The sequence below is a fragment of the Monomorium pharaonis genome, chromosome 6, assembly GCF_013373865.1.
Source record: "Monomorium pharaonis isolate MP-MQ-018 chromosome 6, ASM1337386v2, whole genome shotgun sequence".
Taxonomy (NCBI): domain Eukaryota; kingdom Metazoa; phylum Arthropoda; class Insecta; order Hymenoptera; family Formicidae; genus Monomorium; species Monomorium pharaonis.
In genome coordinates, this window is record NC_050472.1 from 9,844,445 (window position 1) to 9,871,845 (window position 27,401).

General features: G+C 37.2%; 2 protein-coding genes across 8 annotated transcripts in view; both read right to left on the minus strand.

Moving 5' to 3' along the window:
* LOC105836032 (fasciclin-1) overlaps window positions 1–27,401 on the minus strand; it is a 154,451-nt gene that overhangs the window by 92,557 nt on the left and 34,493 nt on the right. For all 7 annotated transcript variants that reach the window (XR_004963832.1, XM_036288855.1, XM_036288858.1 and 4 more), the window contains 5 exons: window positions 19,632–19,797; window positions 19,264–19,424; window positions 15,410–15,652; window positions 14,395–14,427; window positions 5,167–5,381 (listed from right to left, as the gene is read on the minus strand). Coding sequence is in view for 6 of the 7 variants with exons in the window: in XM_036288855.1 (XP_036144748.1) it covers window positions 5,167–5,381; window positions 14,395–14,427; window positions 15,410–15,652; window positions 19,264–19,424; window positions 19,632–19,797 (818 nt within the window). In the remaining variant the exon portion in view is untranslated. The remainder of the gene's footprint in view (window positions 1–5,166; window positions 5,382–14,394; window positions 14,428–15,409; window positions 15,653–19,263; window positions 19,425–19,631; window positions 19,798–27,401) is intronic.
* On the minus strand, window positions 11,472–14,388 carry LOC118646289 (protein GVQW3-like). The gene has a single exon (XM_036288876.1). It carries the CDS (start codon window positions 13,092–13,094, stop codon window positions 12,621–12,623), a length of 474 nt encoding a protein of 157 aa, XP_036144769.1. The 5' UTR covers window positions 13,095–14,388; the 3' UTR covers window positions 11,472–12,620.

Sequence of the window (27,401 nt, forward strand, 5' to 3'; positions counted from 1 at the left end):
CACGCACGCACGCACACACACACACGGGGGAGTGCAAGGGGGGCCTTCGGCCCCCTTCCGCACCCACCCTAACCAAGTCGCAATCCCATACACAGTAATGACGTGGCCATTAGTGACGCGTGGGCAATAATGACGCGTGACCAATAATGACGCGTGGGCAATATTGACGCGTAGTCAATAGTGACGTTGCCAATATTGACGCGTGGGCAAAATTGACGTGGTCAATATTGACGCGTGGCCAATATTGACGTGGGCAATATCACACGTGGCTAACATTGACGTAGTCAATATTGACGCGTGGCCAATAATGACGAGTGGCCAATATTAACGTTGGCAATATTGACGCGTGGCCATTATTGACGTGGGCAATATTGACGCGTGGCCAATATTGACGTGGCCAACCCACTCCGTGGTCAATCGGGATCGTGGTCAATATTGACGTGGCCAATCGGGACCGTGGCCAATATTGACGTGGGCAAACGGGACGCCCCCGTTTTCCATCACTATAATTCTCTGGGATGGCTGACTGCCGATGATAGAAAAGCCTACCTTACCGGGTGCTTACTCTTCACTTTTCTACAATTGGGCTGTCCTTCCTATCTAGCGTGCAACTTTCGTTCCTGCGTCGTTCCCCGTACCACCTTCCGTGCTTCCCCTTACGACTTTGCACTCCCCCTTTGTAGAACTTCCACCTATCTGCAATCATTTTGCTGCTATGTCGCCTTCCTCTGAAATTCTCTTCCGGTCGCAATCAAAACGTCGTTATCATCTTTTCGTGGGGAGCTTTTCTGTTATCTGCAGGGGGATGGTATGTCAACCCGGTTTTAGACTGCTTTCACATTATAATTCGCGCATTTTCTGTTCTAGTGTAATTCCACGCTCCTGAAATTTTTCTGTTTACTGTTCACGGGTCACATTTGACATTAACAAATCGATAGATATGATCCGTGATGTACTCCTGGGATCGTTTGTCTACGAAAAAGACAAGGATTCTCCTAATTTTTCGGATTCTAGGGTGACGACCGGAGTTGAAAGTGCGACGAAATCAAAAATCGAAAGTGCGACGAACCCGGTATGTTTCAGCTGAGTAATCTCGCCGAGTAAGTTTATTTGCCTTTCTGCGCGCGGCGCTTTAAGTGCTGACCATTAAATTGAACAAAAGAAGCAATATCGGCGCGGGGGAGGCCAGCTACGAATGTAATAGGCACAACGTGGTTTCCTTGCAGAACTATGCTATTCCAGGCGTAAGACACCTCCACGGTTATAGTTTTTTACATCGACGGCACCAGTGGGGTCCACGGTAATTGGAATGAAGATTTCTTGCGTTAATTTAATTAAACAAGAGCGAGGAAGACAGAGAAGGGCGCGACGATCGGGGAGGAGAAATAGGCTAGTAGTGCAGACGAAAGGTTCGTGTCGGGTTCACGTGCGGTTAAGATTCTCAAATCTACCACAATCAAGAGTGAAAACTCCCCAGTGAGAAATAGTAAATCGAGTCAATATCGAATTAACGTCGAATCGATCAAATTTCATCGATTACAATTTTCTAAGTTATTGAACATCGAAATTTTTAATATTTCAACATTATTTTGATTTTGTGATAAATGTGCAAGCATATTTATTCGTAACAGTAACAATACAATGTAATCTTTTTTTCAATATTTTCAAAATTTTTTACACGTTTTTGCTCAATACCGAATTAATGTCCATTCGACATTGATTCGACATATGGGAAATAATCTAATCGAAAAGCACCTACAAACAAATTTTGTTTTTTTTATGTAGATCTAAATATCTCAACATAAAATGATAATAAAGTTGACAAAGAATTGATGCTAATTCGATGCCAATTTTACATCATCATTTGCTTTTTTTTACACTCTTAAAAATTTTTTTGACAAAATGTCTTTTCTGGACACATAGTTTTGGATTTTTTTATAAAAGTGAAATAATAAAGTTATATAATGTTTTTAAACGCTGTTTTGATGGGTGGAATAATGGATTTTAAAATGAGCGCAGCAGATAGCGGATCAGTGAGCGCTTAGTGATTTTCTAATGTGATTGGTTCTTGTCTTTAGTTCTTCGTTGGATTTAGAAGACGAAACCAATCATAGTGAAGAATCACTGAGCGTTCACTGATTCACTCCGTCTACTGAACAGGCCCAATGTTACATATCCCAGATAGCACAGGACGTCCTCAGGATCATCCTGAATATGTCCCGGGATGTCCTGGGATCTTGTCAGGATATAATAATTGTATTATTGTAAATTTTTTATGTATAAATTTGACTTTTAAAGTAAGTTTAGAATGTTAAATTTTGTAATAATATTAATATAAATTGAAATTTTACTCATGTCTTGAGGACATCCTTGGGATGTCCTCAGGATATATGTATTCTAGCTGAAAACATTATTCTTAAAATATTGTATAAAGAGTTTCATTAGCTACAAAATGTCTGAAAATAAACTAAATATAATGACTGTATAAATACCAGACATTTTAGATAGCCCAGAATGTTCTAAGAATATGATATTCTGAAAGTCCTCAGGACATCCCAAGACAGTCCTTAGGACGTCCTAAGAGAGTCCTCAGGATATCCTACGAAAGTCCTCAGGACATCCTAAAATAGTATTCAGGGACATCCTGGACGTATAGTAATTTTTGAAAAAGACGGGTAAATTAATATAGCAAGTGAGAAATCTTTGAATATCGTACGTATTTCTAGAATGTATTGCAAAATCAAATGTGTAAAAATGTTGACTTCAAAGTCAGATTGAATGTCTACATTTATTGAAACAATATGGCATATTAGCAATACTAAAAAATTATAAAAGATGACATTAAATAATTTTTTTATTTTATTTTATACAAACAGCGCAAAACAGTTTTTTTAATAAGTTATTCCACATGCTATTTCGCGCGCATATGTAAAAATGATTTTAAAAAACTGTAAAACTTTATATTTATTTATAAAAATATAAGTTAACTATTTATGTTTCATCCTTCTGACAACATCTATTGTAATGACCTATTACAAATATGTATGCATAAACATCAAGTACTCATGGATCATGACAAAGCGTTAGGAAGCGTATGGTCTTCGAAGTCAAGCATCGTCGGCGATGGTTGATACTTGGATGGGTGACCGTTTTCTCGGGTACAGAGATTAAACATGCTTTAACACGTACAACTGTCGCTGAAACATGTATAGTCTCTTCTTCCTCTTACAAAATTATTGTAAAGATAATTTAAACTTTTAATTTCTTTGTTAAAGTTTTTTATCAATTCTCAAAAACTGTTAAAAATACTTAAAAATATTTAAAAAATTTTCTAAATTAATCGGAATTTTTTATTTTTTAAATTTTTCTGAGAAACGTTTCAATTCTTATAAAAAATCAATACATTTATCAAAAATCCTAAAAAAAAAATCTAAAAAATCTGATAAAAAGTGGTCATTGTTTGCTATTCCTGAGGATGTCCTGAGGAAATCCTATGGTATCCTCAGAACATCCGATGGACTGTCCTCAGGATGTCCAATGGACTGTCCTCAGGATGTCCTGAGGACTAAAAAGTGGCGCTCGTTTGCTATTCCTCAGGATGTCCTGAGGACGTCCCGGGATAAAATCAGGACGTCCTCAGGATATCCACGCAGTCCGTCCTGGACGTCCTGAGGACGTCCTAAAGACGTCCGTGTGCTATCTGGGATATTTATGAGAGTGTAGATGTTAGCTATAAAAAGAAACATTTTTATATAAAAAACATTTAAAAACAAATTAAAAATTAAAAAATATATTTAATTTATCTAACACATCTGACAGTGCTTTTATTTTTTATTTTTTATTTTTTTTTGTGAACAAATCTTTTTTTTTTTTATTAAAAAATTTTTCCAATTAGAATGACCTTCACTGTCACATTTACACATATGGCTAAATATCATGAGTATAGATATTGATTGTTTATGTATTTTTAAATTTTTATAAATAAAAATTGTATTACCATTTTATTTATAATGTACTTACGGATAACTTTGTGCCATCGTAAGTATAAATTATTTTAAGTTATGCAAAATTGTAACATACAAGAAACGAAGATTGTATATCTTATAAATTATATTTGTTTGTAATGTGTATGTTTATTACAAACAGTTTTTTGTTTGTATATGCGACGGTACAAAATTATTTGTAAGAATTTAAAGTGTAAATGGGATGAATGTTATGTAAAAACAATATTGAAACTACATATATGCTAAATTGACATTATTTCAAAACTGAAATGATGTCGAAATTAAGACATTAAAATAGCGATCGGTCTATATTGATGGAGTGAGTCCCAGATGCCCACAGTGTAAAACGGGAATACCACCAATCAAATTCTATAAATTTATCTTAACTTAACTAAAGCAGTAATCTGATTGGTGGTGTCCGTTTTACATTATGCGCATCTGGAACGCTCCCTATTGATGACGTAGTACAATGAAAATATCAAAATTTTGAAGAAATGGTGATCGACCCAAATTGATGCGATTTCGATGTCAAAAACACCTCGGACTGGGGGGGTCAAAAAATTCTTGAATCAATACGGATTTCGATGTAAATTCGATAATATTTTGTGATCGATTCAAGGTCGAACTGACATATCTTTTCTCGCTAGGTCGTGTTTTTTGCGTGACCGCGCTCGCTCACATGGCGGATCTAAGGCGCGAAACAGCCGCCGTCCCCGCAATTGCCATGAGACATCGATATTTTTCTCGCGCGGGAGATGAATCGTCGTCCGGTCACAGCGTTTCATCACGCAAATGAAGAATCGGAATCCTGTGCACTTTATTCCTGCGGAAGAAGGGAATACGAAATGGAGTAAAAATTCCGAGCGCACTTCGGCGCAATGATTTACATAATTCCTACTCACATTACTCCAGTTACCTTCGTAAAATTAAGTATTTAAATTAAAATATACAACAGAAAGATAAACTTATGAAATTAATTACGGAATTACAAGTCAACTCCATCGAGATACCGTATAACGTATATATTTTACGCGTCTTCGCCTCTTTCCGCATTTGCTTTTCGTGTTTTTTAAAATGCAACCCGGGCGCGACCAGAAAACCGATAATCCGAGTTGCTTTGCATAAAGATAAATAAAGATAAAGAAAAAGATAAGAGACTCACTTGAGCCCCTGATAAGTCCCGAGTTTGTCAAGGACATCAGTAGAGGGTACTCCAAGAACTCTGTCGATTACATGAACAATCCCATTAGTAATGGCGATGTTGGGGATAATAATAGTAGCGTTTCCACCGCTGCCCTCTACGGTGACGGTTGAAATCTCCGTTGATCTCCACACCACGTCGAAGTAAAGCATTTTATTGTAGGCGGCGGTCGGCACCTGCAAGAATCCGAGCCGGACTCCGTGAAGGAAATGTTCGCGACCCTTCCAGAATTACATTAAACATCGAAACTGCGCCAAAGAGCAAAAGAAAGAGAGACGTAACTCTTCGTGTACAAAAAACATGTACACAGACAAGACACTACACAGAAAAAGAGGACATTCTTTCTTGAGAACATTCTTATTTTCCAAATATGCTAAACATTAGAATAAAATTATACAAGCATTAAATAGACATAATCGGCTTATACATGATTTGCTTATTACATGATCTGCTTATTACATGATCTGTTTATTACATGAAGAATAAATAGTTTTATCAAGAAAAATATATTTTTATTATTCAATAATAATTTTCAAAAAAAAAGGAATTGAAAAAAATATCGAATAAAAAATGACTTTCTTTAAATTAGAAATTTTAATATTATTTTTAAAAATAAAATTACATATTGTGCTCGTTAGACTAATATAATATTGGAAAAATATACTTTTTGTTAAAATTTAAAATTCTGAAATTCTTTAAAAATTATTGTACAAGCAAAAAAATTTTTTAATATAAAACAATAATTGATAAACATAATATTAATTTTATACTGTTTAAGTATTGCAATTTAATTACTGTTTTAATATTTGATATTAATATTTGGAACTATTTTTTCTGTGTAGTCGTAATACAACAGACGTCAATTCTTCGAAAGCACGTAATATTCACCGTTTAGATCATGCTGTTTTTAATGTATAATTTGTTAACTGAATCAAAGAGATTTAAATTCACGTAATTTCACCAAGTTTTATAATTTAAAGAGAATATTTCACTCGAAAGATAAACCAAGCGTACAGAGATTCAAATGTAGAAATCTGTTCAAAGTAATTAAGGTGATTTCGCTTTCTTCGGAGAATTGGCACATAAGTCGATCTCGTGCACAAATAGAAACTATCACACAGCACAGACATAGATTCGCAATCGAAGAGGCAACAGGAATTAAAAGTTATGTGCGTTCCCGTTTCCTCGCACACATAGAGGTGACACAAAGAAGCAAAGCTTGAAATGCCAGGCAGTTAGAAATGAAAGAAATTCCATATGAAGTTACGTGCAATCACATGGATACAACAGTGACACTGAGAAAAGCGATAGGAAAGAGCAAAGGTCGGCGTGTTATGTCTTTTTACGGTTTACAATTTTTGCGTTATTTTTGTTGTTTTCTTTGTTCGATAACGTGACGGCTTCTCGTAATCGTCGCAAGATAAAGACCGATCCGGGGAAAAAATCATTAAAGAGTGTTTAATTTTGGTCTTCTAATGTAGACGCTCCCCTTAATTATGATAAACAACGGGTAAATCGTTTTTAATTAGAAACAATGTCGGCGTGTACCCGAGCGACGTGACATTTTCGTATGGCCGCTGCCGTGTGAGCGATTTACCTGTTGTTTATCACGATTAAGGGGGACGTCTACATTAGAAGACCAAAATTAAGCACTTCTTTATGATTTTTTTAAAATGAAACTAAGCAATGGATGTTTTTGCGATTTTTATCACTTATTGTGCATGTCTTTAGATACTCAAAACAATTTTTATTACAAAATTTTATTCATTTAATTATGAGTTGTAAGCAAAAATGCACAACTGCCTTGACAAATTCCATTTACACGGCATGCATAATAACATCCAGTAGAATCGGCTGAAAAAAAAGTTTTTTGTAAAATTTATAAGTATAGTTTCTAAGTGAATCTAAGAAAGTCAGAAATTTTATAAAAAATTTATAATATGTTGCTTTGAAAAAAAAAATCGTTTTTGACTCTTTGTTTAAATAACTTTTTTTTACATGACTTTTAATTTATATTTTAGATTTACACATGAGATAATTTAATAACCTTTAATTAAAAAAAAAGAAGTGGATCTGTTAATTAGTTTTTTTTAATCATGTACGCTGTTTCGAAAAAAGTGTCCTCATACAATTCATTCTTCTCCAACAACCGTTGTTTGTCGTAAAATCTGCTACAACAATTTTGGCTAGTCTTGCGATTTTCATTTAATCTTTCCGCAATATCTCTGTATACTAATCCAATAACTATTTCCATGCATGACATAATTCTAAGAACCGACAAATAGCCTTCATTGAAAATTCCAGTAGCTATGTAGGCAGCAATTTCAATGATTTTGCGGTCGCAATAGAGGTGTCTTGGGGCATGTCGCCAAATCGTCGAATTAAAACTTTTATTGGCATTTTGTGTATACCCACCTAAACACCTCTCAAGTAATTCTTTCCTTGACAGATCTTCTAGCATGTACCTTTTTAAAGACCGTTAGGTATTCTTACCTGCCGTCCCGCAGCGGTCGGGACATGCGCAATGCACGTGCTTATTTCGGCCTGATACAATTTGAATCTATATTTGGGACTTTAGGAGCATATTCTACGGATGAAATACTATCGATTTAAGCAAAAAAATCGATTTTTTTTAGCCTCTAATGTAGATGCCCCCTTTAATATATACATATACACCGTTGCGCAGTAGATGAGACTTGGCAGAGTCAATATTGGTATATGTATACTGCGTCTGTGTAGTGCATTTGGCAACGTAAATAACACCAATATTACCGATCGATGCGACCCGTAACTACCAGAAATTAGCAACACCTACGACCATTGCGTTTGCACGCGCGATTTTATAATAATCCCAACGCAAATCAATTAATAACGTCTCAACTCTGCCGACACATCACGTTGCCGCAACGGTATTAAATCGATGCGTGACAGGCTATTTCTTATTTTTCCGCGGATTTTCGATGATTAGATTTAGCATCTAATTAGAAAACGTAACTATTGCGTCATTTTTCAGTTAGTCTGTGACGGCAATGGTTTTATGCAAACAAACGATCGCCGAGCTGACATTTAGGTACCACCCGCTGTATCCTCCATCGCCGCTCGATCCACGCATATCCGAATGTTTATTTATATTGATCGAACGTTAACTTATCAACAAGTGAATAAAATAATTAAAGCCAACATCCTGTATTGACGTTGCTGGGCATCGATCATGTAACTTCACGTGAAACTTTCCACTTTTCACTTTCCGCTCAGTCTCATTTCACGTGAACTTTTTCAGGAACCTGTGCGATTATGTAGCTAAAAACTAAATACATGAAAAGTGAAAATTGAAATAATATGTTGTTAATCTATATAGATATAAAAAATATTGATATTATAGAAATTTGCCATAAATTTTCAATATTTAAAAGCATTACATTCATTATTCTGTCATATAAAGCGATTTTTGGCGATCGTTTGGTACATGTACCAAATGGAGCCATTATTAGATCGAGTATATAATTTTATAAGAGTAATAAATTTTTAAATAAATTACGAAAGTAATTATGTAGTATATCAACACACACACACACACATATTTTTATTAATATAATATACATATTATATTATTAAAAGTGTGTGTGTGTGTGTGTGCGTGCGTGCGTGCGTGCGTGCGTGCGTGCGTGCGTGCGTGCGTGCGTGTGTGTGCGTGCGTGTGTGTGCGTGCGTGCGCGCCCGCGCGCGCGCGCGTGCACTCACTGCATCACATGGGTCTGCGACTTTCCGTGTGTGCATTTAGTCCGCATTAGTGCGCATGTGCAATGTGCGCATTTTGTCTGTGTCCGTTTGTTACTGTGTCCGTTTATTACTGTGCCCATTTATTACTGTGTCCGTTTGTTACTGTGTCCGTTTTGCACTGTGTCCGTTTGTTACTGTATCCGTTTCGCACTGTGTCCATTTGTTACTGTGTCCGTTTTACTTGGTCTGCTGTATCCGTTTATTACTGTGCGCATCTGGGACTTACTCGTGGAGAAAGGCGAAAGGAAATGTTGGTTGTTTGGTTACACGGGGCACTTTCGCTCGTAATGCCCGTCGCTTCGGGAGAAAAATTGAATTTTGCTGAGCTACGCGGGGCCGATTCGGCGGAGAAAACTCTGGTTCCGGGGCTCGGTGACGCATTAAAGGAAGAAGGTTTGTTTTTCGAAAGTTGAAACGCATCAGCTTGTAGGCGTTACTGTTTATGAGGATGTTCAAATTTGTGTTTGTTTGAGGATGTTTGTTTGTTTTGAATTTCAAAGGTTTTTCGGAAGGCGAAATTACTACAAAAAGCGAACGGCAATAGAGTTATTCAGGGAGAGAAAGAGAGAGTGAATTTGTAATAAAGAAGACTGCCTCACCCACGGTTTTTGAGTCGTGATTTTGCCGTGGGTCGAAAGACAAATGCCGAGGCAGAAACTAGAAGAGTTCTTTAAGAATAACGGGTCCACGGTTTACTCCCCTCTTATCCGAAGAAATAAAAAGAAGGCACCGCCGAGGAGTTTCTCTTTGCGGGATCAACTTTTTGAAGTCTTGGAAAACTAGCTATTCTCCGGAGAAAGAACGGGAAGGAAATTTTTTCTGAGGCTGGATGTTGGAACCTGTAACTGCAGGCTCGGTAATTCAGAACGCAGTTCGTGGTAGAGCAGGATGGGTGGCACTCATTTGGACACGGTTCAAATGGACACGGTGCTTTTTGACACGATCTCTTGCGCACGGTTCAAATGACCACAGTGCATTTGCACACGGTGCATTTGCACATTGTGCATTTGAACACAAAAAAAATTTTATTAAAAATGTACACCAGTTATATGCACACGTAAAATTTGACCACCGGATATTTGCACTTTGACGGATATCCGCCATTTTCCGTGCGCAAATGATCGGTGCGCATCTTTCCGTGTTCAAATAATAGGTGCGCATCTTTCCGTGTGCAAATGATTGGTGCGCATTTCTTGGTGTGCAAATGAGTGGTAGGCATGTGAACGGTGCGCAAGTGAGCGGTGTGCAAATGATCAATGCGCATCTTTCCGTGTGCAAATAATCAGTGCGCATCTTTTCGTGTGCAAATGATCAGTGTGCATTTCTCCGTGTACAAATGATCAGTGCGCATCTTTTCGTGTGCAAATGATCGGTGCGCATCTTTCTGTGTGCAAATAATCGGTGCGCATCTTTTCGTGTGCAAATGATCGGTGCGCATTTCTTGAAGTGCAAATGAGTTGTGCGCAAGTGAATGGTGTGCAAGTGAGCGGTGTGCAAGTGAATGCAACTTTTACATGTCTAAGTGAACGGTATTTTTTGGTGTGCAAATATCGGTGGTCAAATTTTACGTGTGCATATAACTGGTGTACATTTTTAATAAAATTTCTTTTGTGTCCAAATGCACAGTGTGCAAATGCACCCTGGTCATTTGAACCGTGGGCAAGATATCGTGTCCAAAAGCACCGTGTCCAAATGCACCGTGTCCATTTGAACCGTGTGCAAGTGCACCGCTCCCAAGCAGGATCGTGGTTTCTGGAGCATCGCGGCTGGAGAAGGTCCTTCTTGAAGATACAGAAGGAGCTAGATTTTGGGACCTGGAATGGCAGGCTCGGAAACTCGAATAGCAGTTCAAGAATGATCAGGGTCGTGGTTCCTGGAGCATTGCGTCTTCAATGTTTAGCTGTCGGGACGACAACTTGCGAAGAAGGGGCGGGGCGCTCTTCTCCAAAAATTAGTATATCAATTGGCTAAGACAGCTGACCGATCTAACGGGAGAAACAGTATATATGGAAAGCCGAAGATATCCAATCGGTTATAAAAATGGCCGCTCTGACACTGATGCCCCCTTAACGGCAATTACCAAATATTCCTCGTAAAACGCTTTGTCTATAAAAAGTCCATGGTCCAATCGTCTCAAAAACATAAATGGTGTCTGGGATGAAAGGGGCTTGCGGCTATTTCGTTGTCAGCAAAGTCATCCTCGGCTTTGCAGAAATAAGGGAAGGCAATTGCGAGGGATGGGAATGTGCGGAAGGGCACCATGGTAAACTGCCAAGAGCTTTTTGTTATTCTGACAAGAAATTTCTGCCATGCTGACTGACTGATAATAAACCTTGAAATGTGTGAATATAAACTGGTCAATTTTGAACAAAATTTAAAAGCGGCCTCGGCGCGTTGTTGTAACGTCAGGCGTCTTTTTTCTTCCGCGGAAAACTTTTTTATCTTTCAATCCATTTTATCCGGGGAAACCCGAGCTTTTTTATTGCGTCCGGTCAGGTAAGTTCGGTTTTGTTCTCACCGACAGAAGCAGACTCCTCGCAAAAATACGTAATTATCGTTGCCATCCTATTCTCGGCGAAACGGCATAAATCCATTAGCGGACTGTCGAGCCTCGCCGCAATTTCATTCGAGTCGTGCGTTTTCTGATACCAGAATGATGTGGAATAAGTCAGTCTCTCGTCGGGAGAAGTGATAATCGCGCGACGAGTTTGTCCTGGCAACTCGCTTCCTTGCAATGTGTCAGAAATTGCGGGATAAAAATGTTGCTTGCTGTCGTTGCAGCAACGCATCAAATCGCGCTCGCTAAATTTCAACAACGATTTCTTGGACCATCTCGTATACCGTATATCGCGGCAAAAATAAAAATCTCTTTGGCGTTTGATTACTAGAACTATTGGCAGGACAATATTTATTGACGCTATCGATTGCCAAATGTCTTGGCGCGACGTGTTATGGCTTCTGCACACTGAACCTTTGACTATAAAAGTCTGGACTGCCAATTGCCTATCCCAGCAAAGATTTTTGTGTGATGGAGATGAAACGTGCCCCTAATGTTAAAGTGGCAGAAAAGGGAAACATTAAGCAAGATTTCGATGGTAAAAGATGAGAAAAGAGACGGAATAAGTAATTCGTTCTTGTTATGATATGTCGTATAGATTTTTATTTTTGTTATTCAAAATAAAAATAATTTCATATTTTAACGACAACAGTTTATTGCTTTATTAAAGGTTGCAAATCAACTAATTATGAACAAAAAGTAAAGAAAGATAGCAAGATTCGCTTATGATAATTTATTTTTAAATTTTAACGAGCATATTAAAAATTTAAATACGAGGGTCGTTCAATAAGTCTTCAGAAAAAGATAGAAAAACAAATTTTAGTTAAATTTTTTTTCATTTTTCAACATAATCTCCTTTTAGCTTTATACACTGTTTGAAGCGTTTTTCCAACTTTTCTAAGCCATTTAAAAAGTAAGATTTCGGAAGGTTCTCAAAATAAGCATTTGTTTGGGCGATGACCTCTTCGACGTGAACCGTTGTCCGTCGAGCCATTTTTTAAGTTTGGAAATAAAAAAATGTCACTAGGGGCCAAATCCGGTGAATATGGTAGATGTTGTAATAATTCGAACTTTAATTTCATGATTTTGGCCATCGAAACTGCACAGGTGTGCACCCGTCCACTGAGAGCAAACGCGGCACCCATCTTGCCGAAATTTTTTTCACACCCAATTTTTCGTGCAAAATTGAAAACACTGTATCTTGCGATATGCCAGTGGCCTCAACTATTTCGCGCACTTTGATTCGTCGATTACTCAAAACCATATCGTGGATTTTGTCAATTATTGCAGGAGTAGTCACTTCCACTGGTCGTCCCGAACGACGTTCACCTTTTGTGGATGTACGGCCACGTTTAAACTCATTTACCCAATTGTAAACAGTTGCAAACACAGGAGCAGATGTGCCATGAACTTCACCCAACTCAGCTTTGATCTCTTTCGGTGTTAAACTTTTTAAATATAAGTGTTTAATCACCGCTCGAAACTCACTTCTTTCCATTTTTCTAAATAAACACAAGTTTCTTGCTTTAATCGACAATAAAAATAAAACCATGTGATGGAAATAACTGAGACTTAGACAGCTGTCTAGTGAATCATGATGCTTACTAAAAACAAACCATTTTCGATGCTGCGAGCTGTTGTAAGCCGATTACAACCGTATCTATCGCAATTGCGAAACGCATCTTTCGAGAACAGCACCTCTTTCGAAAGACGCACAAGAATCCGCCGCGCTCACGGAAGTCCCAAGTAACTTCCGTGAGATTACAACAGCGCGCTCGGAAGCAGTTCGTATCGCCCTAGAAATAGGCCCTACGCTGCAAAATCAAACCGCGAGGCTACCGTGTTCCGATGTCAAAACGCTTAGCCTCACGGAAGCTACCACCGCCTGGTCACTGGCCCCCAAAATTGCGCCAGAAACTATCATATATAAGCGCGACCACGCCGTGACCGAGCGGAGAGTAACTTACTAAAGTCCGAGCCGCGTTGCGTACTATACACCTTTATCGCGAGTGATACCTGTCACCATCAGCTGATTGTAAGCGCAAGAGAAAGAAATAAAGACAACGAACAAGCAAGTACGAAGCGTCTTCTTTTCTCTCAGACACCGAGCCGAACCTTCACCCTTTGGGTTCTAACCCTTCAGGCAGGACGAATCCCAACTACTAACGGGAAAGAATTCCCGGAACGAGCAAACGCTCACAACAGAGCGTTATCTCTTGGATTTTCTAAGGACTTATTAAACGACCCTCGTATATTAGAAAATTATAAATGTATTTTAATGAAGTTAATCATGAAATGTTATTTTGACGTAAAACTGTTTTATAAAGGTAAAGTAATTATCGTTAACAAGGAAAAAATTTAATAAGACGTGATTTAAAAAAAACTGTTTATTTCAGCGAGCAATAATATTATAAATTAGTTTTTTATATTACAACTACGTTTGCTTTTTTTAATTGTATGTTTCCTTTATTTTATATATCTTATATGTTGTAGTTTATTTAATAAAATATATTGTTTTTTGTATTAATTTTGTTTTATTTTAATTAATTACTTGGGGCACAATGGACTCGGTCTGAGTGCCAATGTGGGCTTTGTAGGAGGACCACCCTCAACACTATTATTATTAATTACTTTTTAAATTAATTTTATAATGGGAATATATTAGCAGGATTATCGTATTCACAATGCTCGCATTCATTTCACACGCTCGTAATGCGTTCAACATCGGGAAATGCATGAAAGTGAATAGTGCGAATGGATGCAGATAGAGAGTTTGCAAACAGTTCATGCAAAAAAAGAAAAACAAAATAGGAAAAGCAAACAGTAATAAAATTGTATGAATTTGTACTTACCCCGTCATACCATTTCCTGCTTAAAGTTTTGTCCTTAAAAAAAAAAGGAAAAGAATGGATTAAATAAAATGATAATGTGCCTCCACGTGTATAATTATATCGATAATGTGTTGAGCTCTTCTGATAAGAATATACGGAGAAAAATCTTTCTAAGTAAAGCAATAAATATTATACAGAGTCATTCAGAATAACATTAGGTCCGTAAAATGACGTATTCCTGACGCAATTTTACAACAATTTTTCCTTTACCAAAATTTTATTTGAAGCGTAGTTTTTGAGTTATAAGCCAAAATAGTTAACAAATTACGCGTTGAGTACAGAAGGCAGGCAGGGGCGGCGCGTCACGAGCGTAACGCGGGCGCGGCTGACTATCCGCGTCAGCTGACGGGTGATTACCATCGTAAGTCGCTAACTATTTTATCTTATAACATAAAATTATGCTTTAAATAAAAATCATTATATTGATACTCAAAATTCATAATATTCCGTAAAATACCGTATTTATTCGCTAAAATACCTTAAAATGCAATGCAAATTTCAAACTCGTGTGCAATCAATAAAAAACATCGTATCGACATTTTTTTTAATTGCTTAAAAAAGAACGAACTTTAAGAATTTGGATTAATATTCGCAAGATTTTAACGAGAAACTTGTGAAAAATGATAACAAATTTTTACTTTTTTCAATTAAAAAAAACATGTTTGGTTTTCGATACAATACAAAAAATACGATTCGCACTTAACAAATCATACTTTCGCCTAGAAATTCTCAAAGTAAAGTTTTCGCCTTTTAATTAAAAAAAAAAGTACGTGTAATTTAAATTATTTTTGGCAAAGTTGCATTACTTTAAATATTGCCTAAAAATTCGGTCAAAATTTTTGTCTCGTTTTTTTGCGCCAGTGTATATATTCAATCTCATGAATATGACTGGATATAAGCAAAGTTAATTATTTTAATCTTATGTTAATCTTGTCATAATTTTTAATAATTTACGTAGAGAAAAAAAAAGACTTACCAGCCTGATGGCTTTGTCTTCGATTTCCTCAAGGGTCAGCCGCTTCTTGACGTAGTGAAGTTTAAGGATTTCTCTCAACCAGTTCTTGTCCTGCAGCATCTTTTTCACATCTGTCTTATCCAGCGCGTCATTGCTGGGCACAAACAGAGTAACATCATTCAGGTGACTGATGGAACTCATAATCTCGCCCCCATAATTGTGAATTATCTCGTAAAATTTGCCCACCGGTCCATTTTTGTTTTCCTGCATAAAGAGAAGAGATTTCTGTCGATCGTTTACGTATTGCTTGTCTCGTGCCTCGATTCTACGAGAAGTGGTGTCAAGAAAAAAATATAAGAAAAAACAACAAGAAAGGTAAGAGAAAAAAAAACAAACGTAAAGGCAACCTTTGTTATAAGAATATCTGATGGCGTCCAGTTTCGGGCCAAAGTCATTAATTATTGTACGTGTTAATCAAAGAGAAAAAACCCAGAAAACATAGGATATTCTATGTATATACATGGAGTGTCTGTAACGTGAAAAAAATATCATGTATTTTTCATGTATATACATAGAATATATGGGAATGTATATATATTTATGAATATTCGTAGAATATCGTATAGATATATATGATATGTATATTCATTCAAAATGATAGTTGCAATGTACATAGGATATACGTCTTGTGCATTCCATGTATGTACACCAAATGCGCATACATGCGACATACATGGATGTATACATATTTATGAATATTCGTAGAATATTGCATGGATATATGTGCTATGTATATTCATTCGGGATGATAGTTGGAATGTACATAGAATATATACATGTATGTCTTATACATTCCATCTATGTTCATCAAATGCATGTAGATATGCGCGAAAATGCTGCTATTACTATAATGTTTTTTTATTATATAAAGAATAAGGCGTTTGTTGAATCCATTCCAATATAAAAAATATAATTATTTCATATCTGGTAAAACTAGCTATGTATGTAGGTTTACTGTCCCTACATATGGCTTTCCGGCTATAATTATAATTTAACCAGTTCACTGGCAATGACCCATATGGGCCAAAAAATCCGTACCACAACCGGTAATACCCATATATGAGCCTCATAAATAGCTCTGCCAATTTTCAACGGATTTAAACTTGACACACCCATGCTTTTTAGGTTAATGAATATGAATCCGGATTCAAATTAATTTGAGAAATTCATAATTGCGGATCCAATATAGCAAATAAAATGATTAAAATAGACCGAATTTGCTTGAAACTTACTATTTATAGGTTTTTGTGGTCGCTGATTACGAATCTAATGTCAAAAATACAAATTTCAAAACAAATCTCGTATGTCAGACATAAGTTGCTGCCGAGTAGTAATTTTCAAGCAAATCTGGGCAATTTTGAAAATTACGTTTGCTGTATAAATACGCTATATTACATCTGACATTTCGAATTTTGTATTTTTTTACATCAAATTCGTCATTTGCGACCTCAAAAACTCATAAATAGCAAATTTCAAACAAATTTGGTCCATTTTGCTAATTTTGCCCGCCATATTAAATTTGTCATTTTGAAATTTGTACTTTTGACATCAAATTTGTAATCAGTAGAGCTCGGATTAAAATTCTGAAATCGCGTCGACCGTTAGCTAGCTCTCCCCACTTCGACGCGTTCGAGTCGGAGAAGAGCGGGCGGGAGTACGTGATGGTGGAGAGCGATGGCGCGGCGCGCGGTGGGACAGGCAGCGTTTCTATGATTAATTACCGAAAAATGCAATAAACAACAATATTTTATTTTATGTTTTGTTGTTAGATACATATCGATGCTAGATACAGCTCGAGTACAAGCCATTGCACAGAATTTTCGAGAATAAAAGAGATATAATAGAAAAAGGGAATGAATTTTTACGCTATTTACAGAAGCTCAAACTTGTCATACGTATTGAATTTTCCCCGGCTAATGTGGTTACGCAAACCTTCCGGATTATACATTTGTAATCCAAACTGATTTTACAAGGTGTTTTTTAAGGTTAAAAAAAAAGAGCCAATTCAGCAATTCTGACCTTGAATTTGGATTTAGCGGGTCAAAATACATAAAGGTAGACTAGTCTAATCCGCCGGACCAACATTTAAAAAAAATTTTTTTTTGAGGTTAGAAAATGCGAGTTAGCTTTGCAATTCTGACCTTGGATTCGGATTCAGCAGATCAAAATACATAAAGATTGACTAGTCTGGTCCACCGGATCAACATTTAAAAAAATTTTTTTTTGAGGTTAGAAAATGCGAGCTAACTTTGCAATTCTGACCTTAGATTCGGATTCAGCGGATCGAAATACATAAGGATTGATTAGTCTAGTCCGCCGGACCAACCACTTTTTTTGTGTGCCTGTGTCATTAAATAATCAAATAATTTTTATCTTTGATTATCGATTAATCAAGTAATCAAATAATTTTCGTCTTTGATTACTGATTAATCAAGTAATCATTAATTAAAGCTAAAAATATTACTGAAAATATCAATGATGCCGATCTCTGCTCTTAATATCTAATAATTGAGCGATATTATCGATTAACACGCTAATTAAAGTGCAGAATTCTATTTTATGCGAAAGAACTCTATAGATAAATTGAAAGAATCAATATAACGTTTGTGACCAAAAAATTAGTGATTTCTACGTTAATAAATTCGACCGCCAGAGCGTAATTTCAGAGATCTCCCAGTGAACACATTTTATAGCGGCAATATAACATGGAAGTTACATGTAATTTAACATTGTTATTCTTGTGATATGTAGGTGCTATATGACATGGAAATAACCTGTTACGTAATATTTGTTATACGCAAGTAATCTAGCTGTTATACATCGTTTTGGCGTTACAGTTATTCAACAAAAATTGTATAATTGTAACATAACACGTTCGTATCAATGTTATTACGAAACGATGCGTCGTAGTTGACTCAGAAATCAGACATCATAACATCCTGAATGACAGATCTATTTAATAATAAAAAAAATTATTATAAAAATAATGTTTTCCAAAATAACGGTTTGTCTACAATTACTGCGCACAAAAAATGCACAAAATCGAAATTCATCATGTGCTGAACAAAAACAGAATAATAAATGTATACTATTTAATTTTTCTTAGAATTATGATTTATATAGTTAACCATCTAATTAATCATTTGAACGCTTCAAAGATTAGTGCTAAATAGATCGCAATTTCCATCAAATTATTAAGGTTATGGAAAAAGATAAATTTAACAATGAAATTAATAAGTAAATAAATTAATGCTATTTATTTTTAATATGTTTTGCAAAATTTAATTGCTTTTATAAAAAATAATATAGTCGCGTCAGTTCACATACAGGTATATGTAGACAATAACAAGTATCCATATCGATGAGTCAAATTGGCGTAGCAGGTAGAATACAAGGTTTGTAATCCTAAGGTCCCGGGTTCAAACCTAGCAGCGGCAAGTAAGAATAAAATAAAAAATAATATAATTTAAATTTAATTAATTAATAAAAATTTATTCTAAATGTAGTATGTGCTGTTGATAAAAATAATTTCAAAAAAAAATGAAATTTTTATTTTATTTTATTTTTCTTTGTAACTGTTGTGTAACGGTTAGATAACATGTAATTATAACATGTTATATTGCTGAGTCAGAAATTGTAACTTACATGTAAGTTACGTGTAATTTCAGAGTAACGTAACCTGTTATATTCAGTTACATTGCTGTTACACTACTGCTATATTACTGTGTTCACTGGGCTGTACAGCTGACCGTAGCGGCCGAATGTATCAACCTTGAATTTTGTATGATTCTCGTGAGCTCGGATCGGGCACTGACCTCCAGGAAATCCTTCAAGGTGCTGCCGACGACCGTGAGCGGCCGTTCTATCAGATGAACTACGCCGTTGCGTACGGGAATATTTGCCTTGACTATCTCCGCCAGCACCATTCCTGATTGATGAGACGCAACGCCCACCAATGTGTCCGACCGCACGTAGACTGAAAATTGAACTATGAATTAGTCATTGAAACACAATACGCGCGAGTGAGGGTTCTATCGTTGGCGGTGTCTTTAATAATATTGGCATATTTAATACGTTTTTGATTGGATCATGTTATTGCTCTCTGAATCGAATCGAGAGCTTTAAAAAATTTGAATATCCCGGACATCGATCGAGATGGGGTGCGCAAGTTGATGATCATCACCTTTATTTTGTGACTTGAAAAAACTGACGACGACTGGCAGTTTGTTGTAGAACTCGAGGGTCTGATACTGCACTTTCTCCGGCGTCGGTGCGGTGAAGAGGATCTTATTTGGTAATATATGATCTTCAATTACTAGTTGATCGATTTTATACGATCTCTGCTCCGGCTGTAACACACATAGAAAAGTGGAGGTTATATAAAAAGTTTTTGATCTCAATAGGAAGAATATTATTTCATAACTAGAATCGGAAAACGTCGCTTTCATTACTTCAACGTCGCATTTTTGCCGCTCGCCAAATAGAATTTTAGTATTAAAAATGTAATCTTTGCAATTTATAAAATAATAAATTGTTATTTTCTGAGAAATAGAGAAGTTTATTTTTATTTTGCGAACTGCCTCCCAACTTTCTCTCACGTCGTACATCTTTGTTGTCCGGTACATCGCGTTTTTTCATCTTGGTGCTCATCGGTACACAAAAGCGCGCAGTCGGGTGCTGCCGCGCGTTGTAACAGCAACTCAATTTCTGCGCGGGAAGATTAGTACGATACCTTTAGACTTTAACTACGAAAAAATTCGCAACAGGGTAAATTCAACAGGAATCTCTTTTTCAATAGATCCGAAATAAAAAAATACCTCTTTAAATAGTGAGCTTCTTTTTTTATCTAACAAAGTAAATACAAAATTGAAGTTTTTGGCAAATAACTTTAATTAAAAATTTTTTTTATTAATGCCGCCAATCGAAAGTACAAAAAATTTCATAAAAAAATGTTCATAAAGTTTTTTTAAAACTCATATAATAATTTAAAAAACTAGAATTTTTTGAAAGTCTTGTCATTTCGTTAGTGACGTAGAGTAGCGGCAAGTGCAAAGCGCCCGCGTAAGCCCGCTCGCTTGGCAACCTAAATATAACTGTGTTGGAGCAAACATATAATTCAAACTAAGTCCTGTACGGGCTATAATCAGGCAAACCTAAATATGAGTGTCTTGGGGGAAAAAGTCGTAAATTTAAGCCAGCCCCAATACAGGCAAGCCCAAGTTCAAATATCATAAATAGGAATAGGTTTCAGTCCGAAAAGTCTTATTTCGGATGCCTAAGTAACGCCCACATGGGGCCAATATTAAATAGGGCATGCCCAGATAAATTTCGACACGGGACATAAAGAATGAATCTATTTGTAACTGGCCTTATCACGTGAGGCGGAAAATATATATCACAATATTAAATTTCGGACGTGACCGTTTCAAACATAGACAAATCGAACTTCGTGCAATATATTCCGTGGCCATTCCGAACGTGGCCATTCCAAACGTGGCCATTCCGAACGTGGCCATTTTGGACGTGGCCGTTTCGTACCTGACGGTTTCGAACGTAGGCAAATTGAACTCCGTGCAATATTTTCCGTGGTCATTCCGAACGTGGCCATTTCGAACGTGGTCAAATCTTCGCGTGGCCATTTCGAACATGGCAAATTATATCCACTCAAACTTTTGGTATTACTAAATTTTCCGCTCTCCGCGCGGCTTCAAATTTCTGGCAAAAGTATGTGCAGTTAATTTTCTATTTGTATGATTGCTCATTAGAAAAAGTAATTGTATACAAATGTCGTAACTACGGTGCTTTTAGTTTTTCAAAGAAAACAGGTTTTCAGAACACAAAATTGTCTATTTGTGTGTCTAAACAGTGTTAAAATTTTTACACAATAATCCAGCTGAGCATTTGCTGCCAACTTGTTAGCAGACTGCTAAAAATTTCTTGCAGAATTAGTCTGCCAAAACCATGGACTACTGTGTCCTTGATTGCGCTAATTGTCATATTTTTGCAAGCAAAAATTGTCATCAAATCTTGATATCAAACTGTGTGCAACACCAAAGCAGATCTGTCACTAGCAGTACAATGACAAATTTACGCAGCAAATTGAAAACAAATGTTGCAATGTAAACTCACAGCAGAATTGCGCAAAATATGCAGCAGTTCTGTATTTATAAATAACGACAAATTGGCGACAAATTTGTCGAATTTTTTCGTTTTCACAGTTATGATTTTATTTGAGAATCGATGTAAGCAATCTCCTGGAAAAATTTATTAATTCACGAGTAGGAACAGTTTAAATAATTTATCCTACCCCGTCCTTAGCATTTAATATTTCCTACAAAGGGGCCACAATTAACCTATTTCCTCCCTTTATATCGCAGGTATATCATCTATTCTAGATGCAATTAATTTCACTAAATTTTTTAGAGTTAAATGTCACTTCAAAAGAACAAAAATTCTACCAGTTCTGTATCATAAAAGTATTATGTGGCGGTCCTCCGCCACATCAGACACCTCCGCAGGCACAGCAAAGGAAGATAACTTTTGCTTACCTTAGTTGCGCTGCGAGTGGTCTTTATGTACGTGTTGGTTGCATTTTACTCCCGTAAGAGTAGGCCGTCTATTGGCGGTGCCATGCTTTTTATTGCCAATTTGACATTTCGACAGATCTGCTGCGTTTCTGACATCAATCTGTCGAGTACTTTAACGCACAAATGCTATTGCTTTTCTACAAGTAATTTGCTGTCGTCAATTTGTCATCAATACTTTCAATAAATCTGCTCGCAGTTCACTATTATTTTGTTATGTATTCTGATGACAGATGTTGCTAAATATTTGCTGAATATCTGCTAACAATGTTTGTAATGACAAAATATGTTTCTCATTTGCTACCTTTTTGGCAACAGAATCTGTTGCCAACATTTGTCACAGTAGAAATGGTTATCAGGGAAGACAAAACACACATAAGATATGATTAGAAAAAAAAAGGTAAATTTTATACTGTCTGGACGTATCGAGAAAAAGTATATGTTACGTGTAGGATGCGACGTGATAAAGAAGGTACAATTGTTTTAACCCAAAATTTATTTTTACGAGAACGAGAATAACAATAGTTACAAGAGACGAGAAAAAAAGACTGACTTCAGTTTGGGAACTTTACTCTTATAAGCGGGATGGTTATCTCAAGAATTTGGGGAGAAAAAATTCAATGTTTATAAAAGACCATAAATGAAACTATTTGTTAAAGATATTCTGAAGCAAATAGAACGATACAGACTAGTATTAAAATATTGTTTTGGACAGTTGGTTCTTTATCTGAAAGTCTTGGACTTTTGATAACCGAAAATTCCTGTAATTTCAAATATGCACGTAACATGTAATGTGACAAACATTTTTCAAGATTATATTCTGCCATCGGCAAAACTTAAGGCAGTTTGCTATATCTTCAAAAAATATTTTACAAAACAATAATTGTTACCTGTGTAACGGAACTCCGTTACCATGGTTCCCAACGATCTCAACCGGCCCGGCCGACCAACCGCCGGACCGATACAAAGGCAACGGCCTGATATAGGCAACCACTCTTCCGTTCGAGCCACGAACAACTCGAACGACCGACTATGCTTCCCGCATCGACATCTCACCAGGATGCCGAGTGCGCAGGGATCCAAAATTCATCGGAAATCCCCGACCCTCCACAGGGACCGGTATAAAAGCCGTCTCGGTGGAGGATCTGATCACTTCTTGATCCGACTGGCAAAACGCTACCCGATCCGCCGACTGCTAGAAAAGTCTTCCTAAGCAAGCGAATACGAGAGTCGAGAGTTCTCCGCTTTCACCGAGCGTTCTCGGCTTTGCTTCAAAACCTTGCATTCCCGGTCTGAGCCCGCAAGCCGAGGTGGAGCGCTCTCCATCTCAGCCGAGAATTCTCGGCCGCCAGGCTCTTTTCCTCTCCCTCACGGTCCGGACACTGGGGTGGCGCATTCACCGTCTCATCCGAGTATTCTCGGAATACTCGGATGAGACGGTGAATGCGCCACCCCAGTGTCCGGACCGTCTCCTAGGAGAAGAATTCTCCAAATCGCCTGTACAAATCCGGGAAACAATCCGCGACACCTCGTGCCGCGCAAGCCTCACGTCAGTGAAATTGAGAGCCTACGAGCTCGGCGGAAAATAAACCCGCCGCGCCGCGCACCCGTCTCACCGTCAAACGCACGCGAACGTCGCATGACATTACCGCCGACAACCGCGCGCTCGCAAGCATCACCAAACACCTCACGCGACCGAAACAGCTGATCTCCAGACGACACGCGCCGCTCATATAAATAGCATGTAAATACTTTGTAAATATTAATTGATTAAAATATAGAAAATAGTTAGAAAACACACACAACCGCTCTGATGTCTCAGAACCCTTCCCACCAAAATTCCAACGAGACTAGTCCGGAGAAAACGGTTCGTTACACCTGTACCAATATTTTGCATCAATGTTTATGTACGTACAACTCAGCAGTACGGAGGACGAGAATATGTCTTGGTGGACACTGTGCGTTGAATGTTTCTTCGACGTTAAAATAGATTTGCATGCGACGTCTAAATGCCACGCATACGTATATGTATGAAATAATTTATATCCGCGTGTAAAACATCATTTCGTGTGTAACGCCTAACACAGCTCATTCCACGTGTAAATTCTGCGGTGTTTAAAATTGTGCTATCGCGCAATAATCATTTTTTTCAAAGTTTTGGAAACATTTCCTCCGGAAAATGCTCTTCTTCCATCTAGAATATTAGCGTATTAATATTTGTAACGGACTGTATTTCCTACGCGGACTAACTCGCCGGGATCAGGTGTAGGAAGGTCCCTGAGACAATAGACACGGCTTTTTTCGGAATAAAAGAATATTTATTTAAATGAGATCTTGGATATGTACAAGTTATATACAGTTGTGTAAGTGTGTTGGTGTGTGTGTCGTAAGTCGTTCGGCGGAATGATTATTTATAGATGTGGTGTGTGTGTGTGTGTGTGTGTGTGTGTGTGTGTGTGTGTGTGTGTGTGTGTGTGTGTGTGTGTTTATGTGTGTCGCGGGCCGAAACAGCTGATCACTGTCGAACGCGAGCCGACTCGGAGGTGGCCGCGGTGTACGGTGACGAGCCGGCGGGCAATGCCCTGGCGCGTGAAGCGCTGTTTCGTGGCGCGGTGAGACGCGCGGTGTAGCGGGCGGTAATCGCCGGAGCCTCGAGCTCGGAGGCGCGCGGTACGCGGCGTGAAGCGCGGAGTGTTGTGCCGTGCGGTGATCTTTTGATTCGAGTCTGGTGATCTAGAATAACGCCGGTCGATTTCGAGATCTCTCGAGGGAGACGGAGCACTCTCCACCCCCGTTGTATTTGAGCCGGGTGAGCGGGCGACTTAGGATAATCCGTAGTCGAGAACTCTCGGCGAAAGCGGAGTACGTACCCTAATTACTGATCGCAGGAAGCTTCTCAGGAGCGTACTCTGGTCGGGATCGGAATCCAGCGTACGGTCGGAGCGAGAAGTCTCGCAGCCTCCACCGGAGCGGCTTTTTATACCCGCTCGGGTGGAGGATCGGGGATCCTCGTGGATCTTCGGGTTTCCCCGCACTCGCTCCCCTCTTGTGGAGGTTGGGAGCGTGCGGGGAAATACGCGGAGCGGAGACGATGTCTTGTCTCGACGCTTTTTATTTCGGACGATTAGGACGGGCCGGTGCCGGTTTGTGCGGTCCGGCGGGTGTTCGGCCGGACCGCGCGCGGTCGGTGATGCCGACGGACGGGAGGTTCGTTACATATTATTATATTAATTAAATTCCTACATTTGTTCAGTCTTCTAAAGTTAAATCTTCTTCTTTATATTTCTTAATTTCTATACTGAAAAAAAAGGATTTGGTATACTTGTGATTGTAACAATTAAATGTTTAAATTAATAGGCGCTATTTTTATAATTATTTTATACTAAATATACAGGGTGTCCCAAAACATACTGGTCAACACACGTAAAAAGGTAGAAGGGATCGAGATTAACATAAAAATCTAATATTGCCTTAAGGTAGGTCTACCGAAAATTGAGATATTAACGTACGGAATCGCCAAATAATTTAATTTCTATCTTAATTGTGAACACTAAATTAATGAAAGCTTATCATATATTAACGATAAATTTTTTCTTCCGTGTTATAGCTCTAGCGGATCAAGTTTTTCTATTGACGCGTTCTCATTTGTATAATTTGAAAAATTAATACCTCAATTATTGATGGACCTAACCCAAGACCTAACTCCAGACCTAACCAAAAACAATATTGGACTTTTATGTCGTCTCAATCTCTTCTATCTTTTTACAAGCGTTGACCAGTATATTTTGGGACACTGTATACTACTAAAAAAAAGAGGGAACACTTTTTGTATACCGAAAATTTAGGCTATTTTCAAACTGCTGCAACTCAGCAAAAAATTATCGTAGAACAAAATCCAAACAGCGTTTTAAAGTTTGAAACTTCTTCTTTCAAACGCTTTTTTGCAATTTTAGTTATCTTTTTTTTCGCCAACGTGGCACAATAATAAAGCATGACCGTTAAAATAAAATTTTTTTATGTAAATTTGCCGCGCTGCATCTCGCGTGAAAAAAATCATAGAGTATTTTTGTTACTTCCATCTTAGAACGGGATCTCTTCCCTTTATTTTGAATGGTTGTTCATTGCTGTACGATTTCTGTTGACCGAGTTATTAAGATTAAAAAAAATGGTCATTTTGATTTTTATCGCTTGTTACTCGTGAATAAATCAACGTACAGCGCTCAGCAAAAAAGCTGAAAAAACTGAAAGTTTGCACTTTTGAATGCAGTTATTAATTTTTTCACAGATTTATTTTTTCTAACAAGAAATCGCATTCAAAAATTACATAAAAAATTGCATATTTTACGGTTTTCATTTAGTTCAAGGTACTGTTGTGAAGAAAGATTCAATCACATCGCTAAAGCAAAATTTTATAGTACGATTACTCCAGTAATAAACACTAACGTTAATGAAATAAAACATTTTTATTCCACGTGTTTATCATTTTTGGAATTATTGAAATTGCTAAAATTATTGCAAAATTTATATACAAAATAATATACACTCACTCGAAAAAAAAGCGGTACATCTAAAATTTATCAAAAAATTACTGAATTTCCAATGACAATAACTACGCGAGTAATAAAGATAGAAAGGTTTCTAAAAAAAAATTGAAGCTTCAAATGTCTACTTTAAAAATCCATTTATTAAAATTTTGCGTGATAATTTTTTTCAAAATGGCATATGACAAAGCGAGAGCATGCGAAATTGAAAAATATTGGTCCGAGTTTACGACGATCCATGGCGTGAGGCAAGTATCGCAACTTAACTGGATAAAAAGCATGCGATAGAACAGTCTCCCCTTCAAAATGCTTTTTTACTCGTCTCGATACGATGATTTCTTGCTGAGATATGCGCATTTGAATAAAAAGACAGTTTTTTAGTTTAAATGCGCGTATCTCAGCGAAAAATCATCATATCGAGACGAGTGAAAAAGCATTTTAAAGGGGAGACTGTTCTATCGCATACTTTTTATCCAATTAAATTACGATACTTGCCTCACGCCATGGATCGTCGCAAACTTGAACCAATATTTCTCAATTTCGCATGCTCTCGCTTTATCATACGCCATTTTGAAAAAAATTATCACGCAAAATTTTAATGAATTGATTTTTAAAGTAGACATTTAAAGTGTTAATTTCTTTTTTTAGAAACCTTTCTATCTTTATTACTCGCGTAGTTATCGTCATTGGAAGTTCAGTAATTTTTTGATAAATTTTAGATGTACCGCTTTTTTTTTAATGAGTGTACATATAAAAATTTACAACTTTTATAGTGGGTCTCAAAATTACCCACTATCATAGTTGTAATTATAAAAAAGATTTTTACAG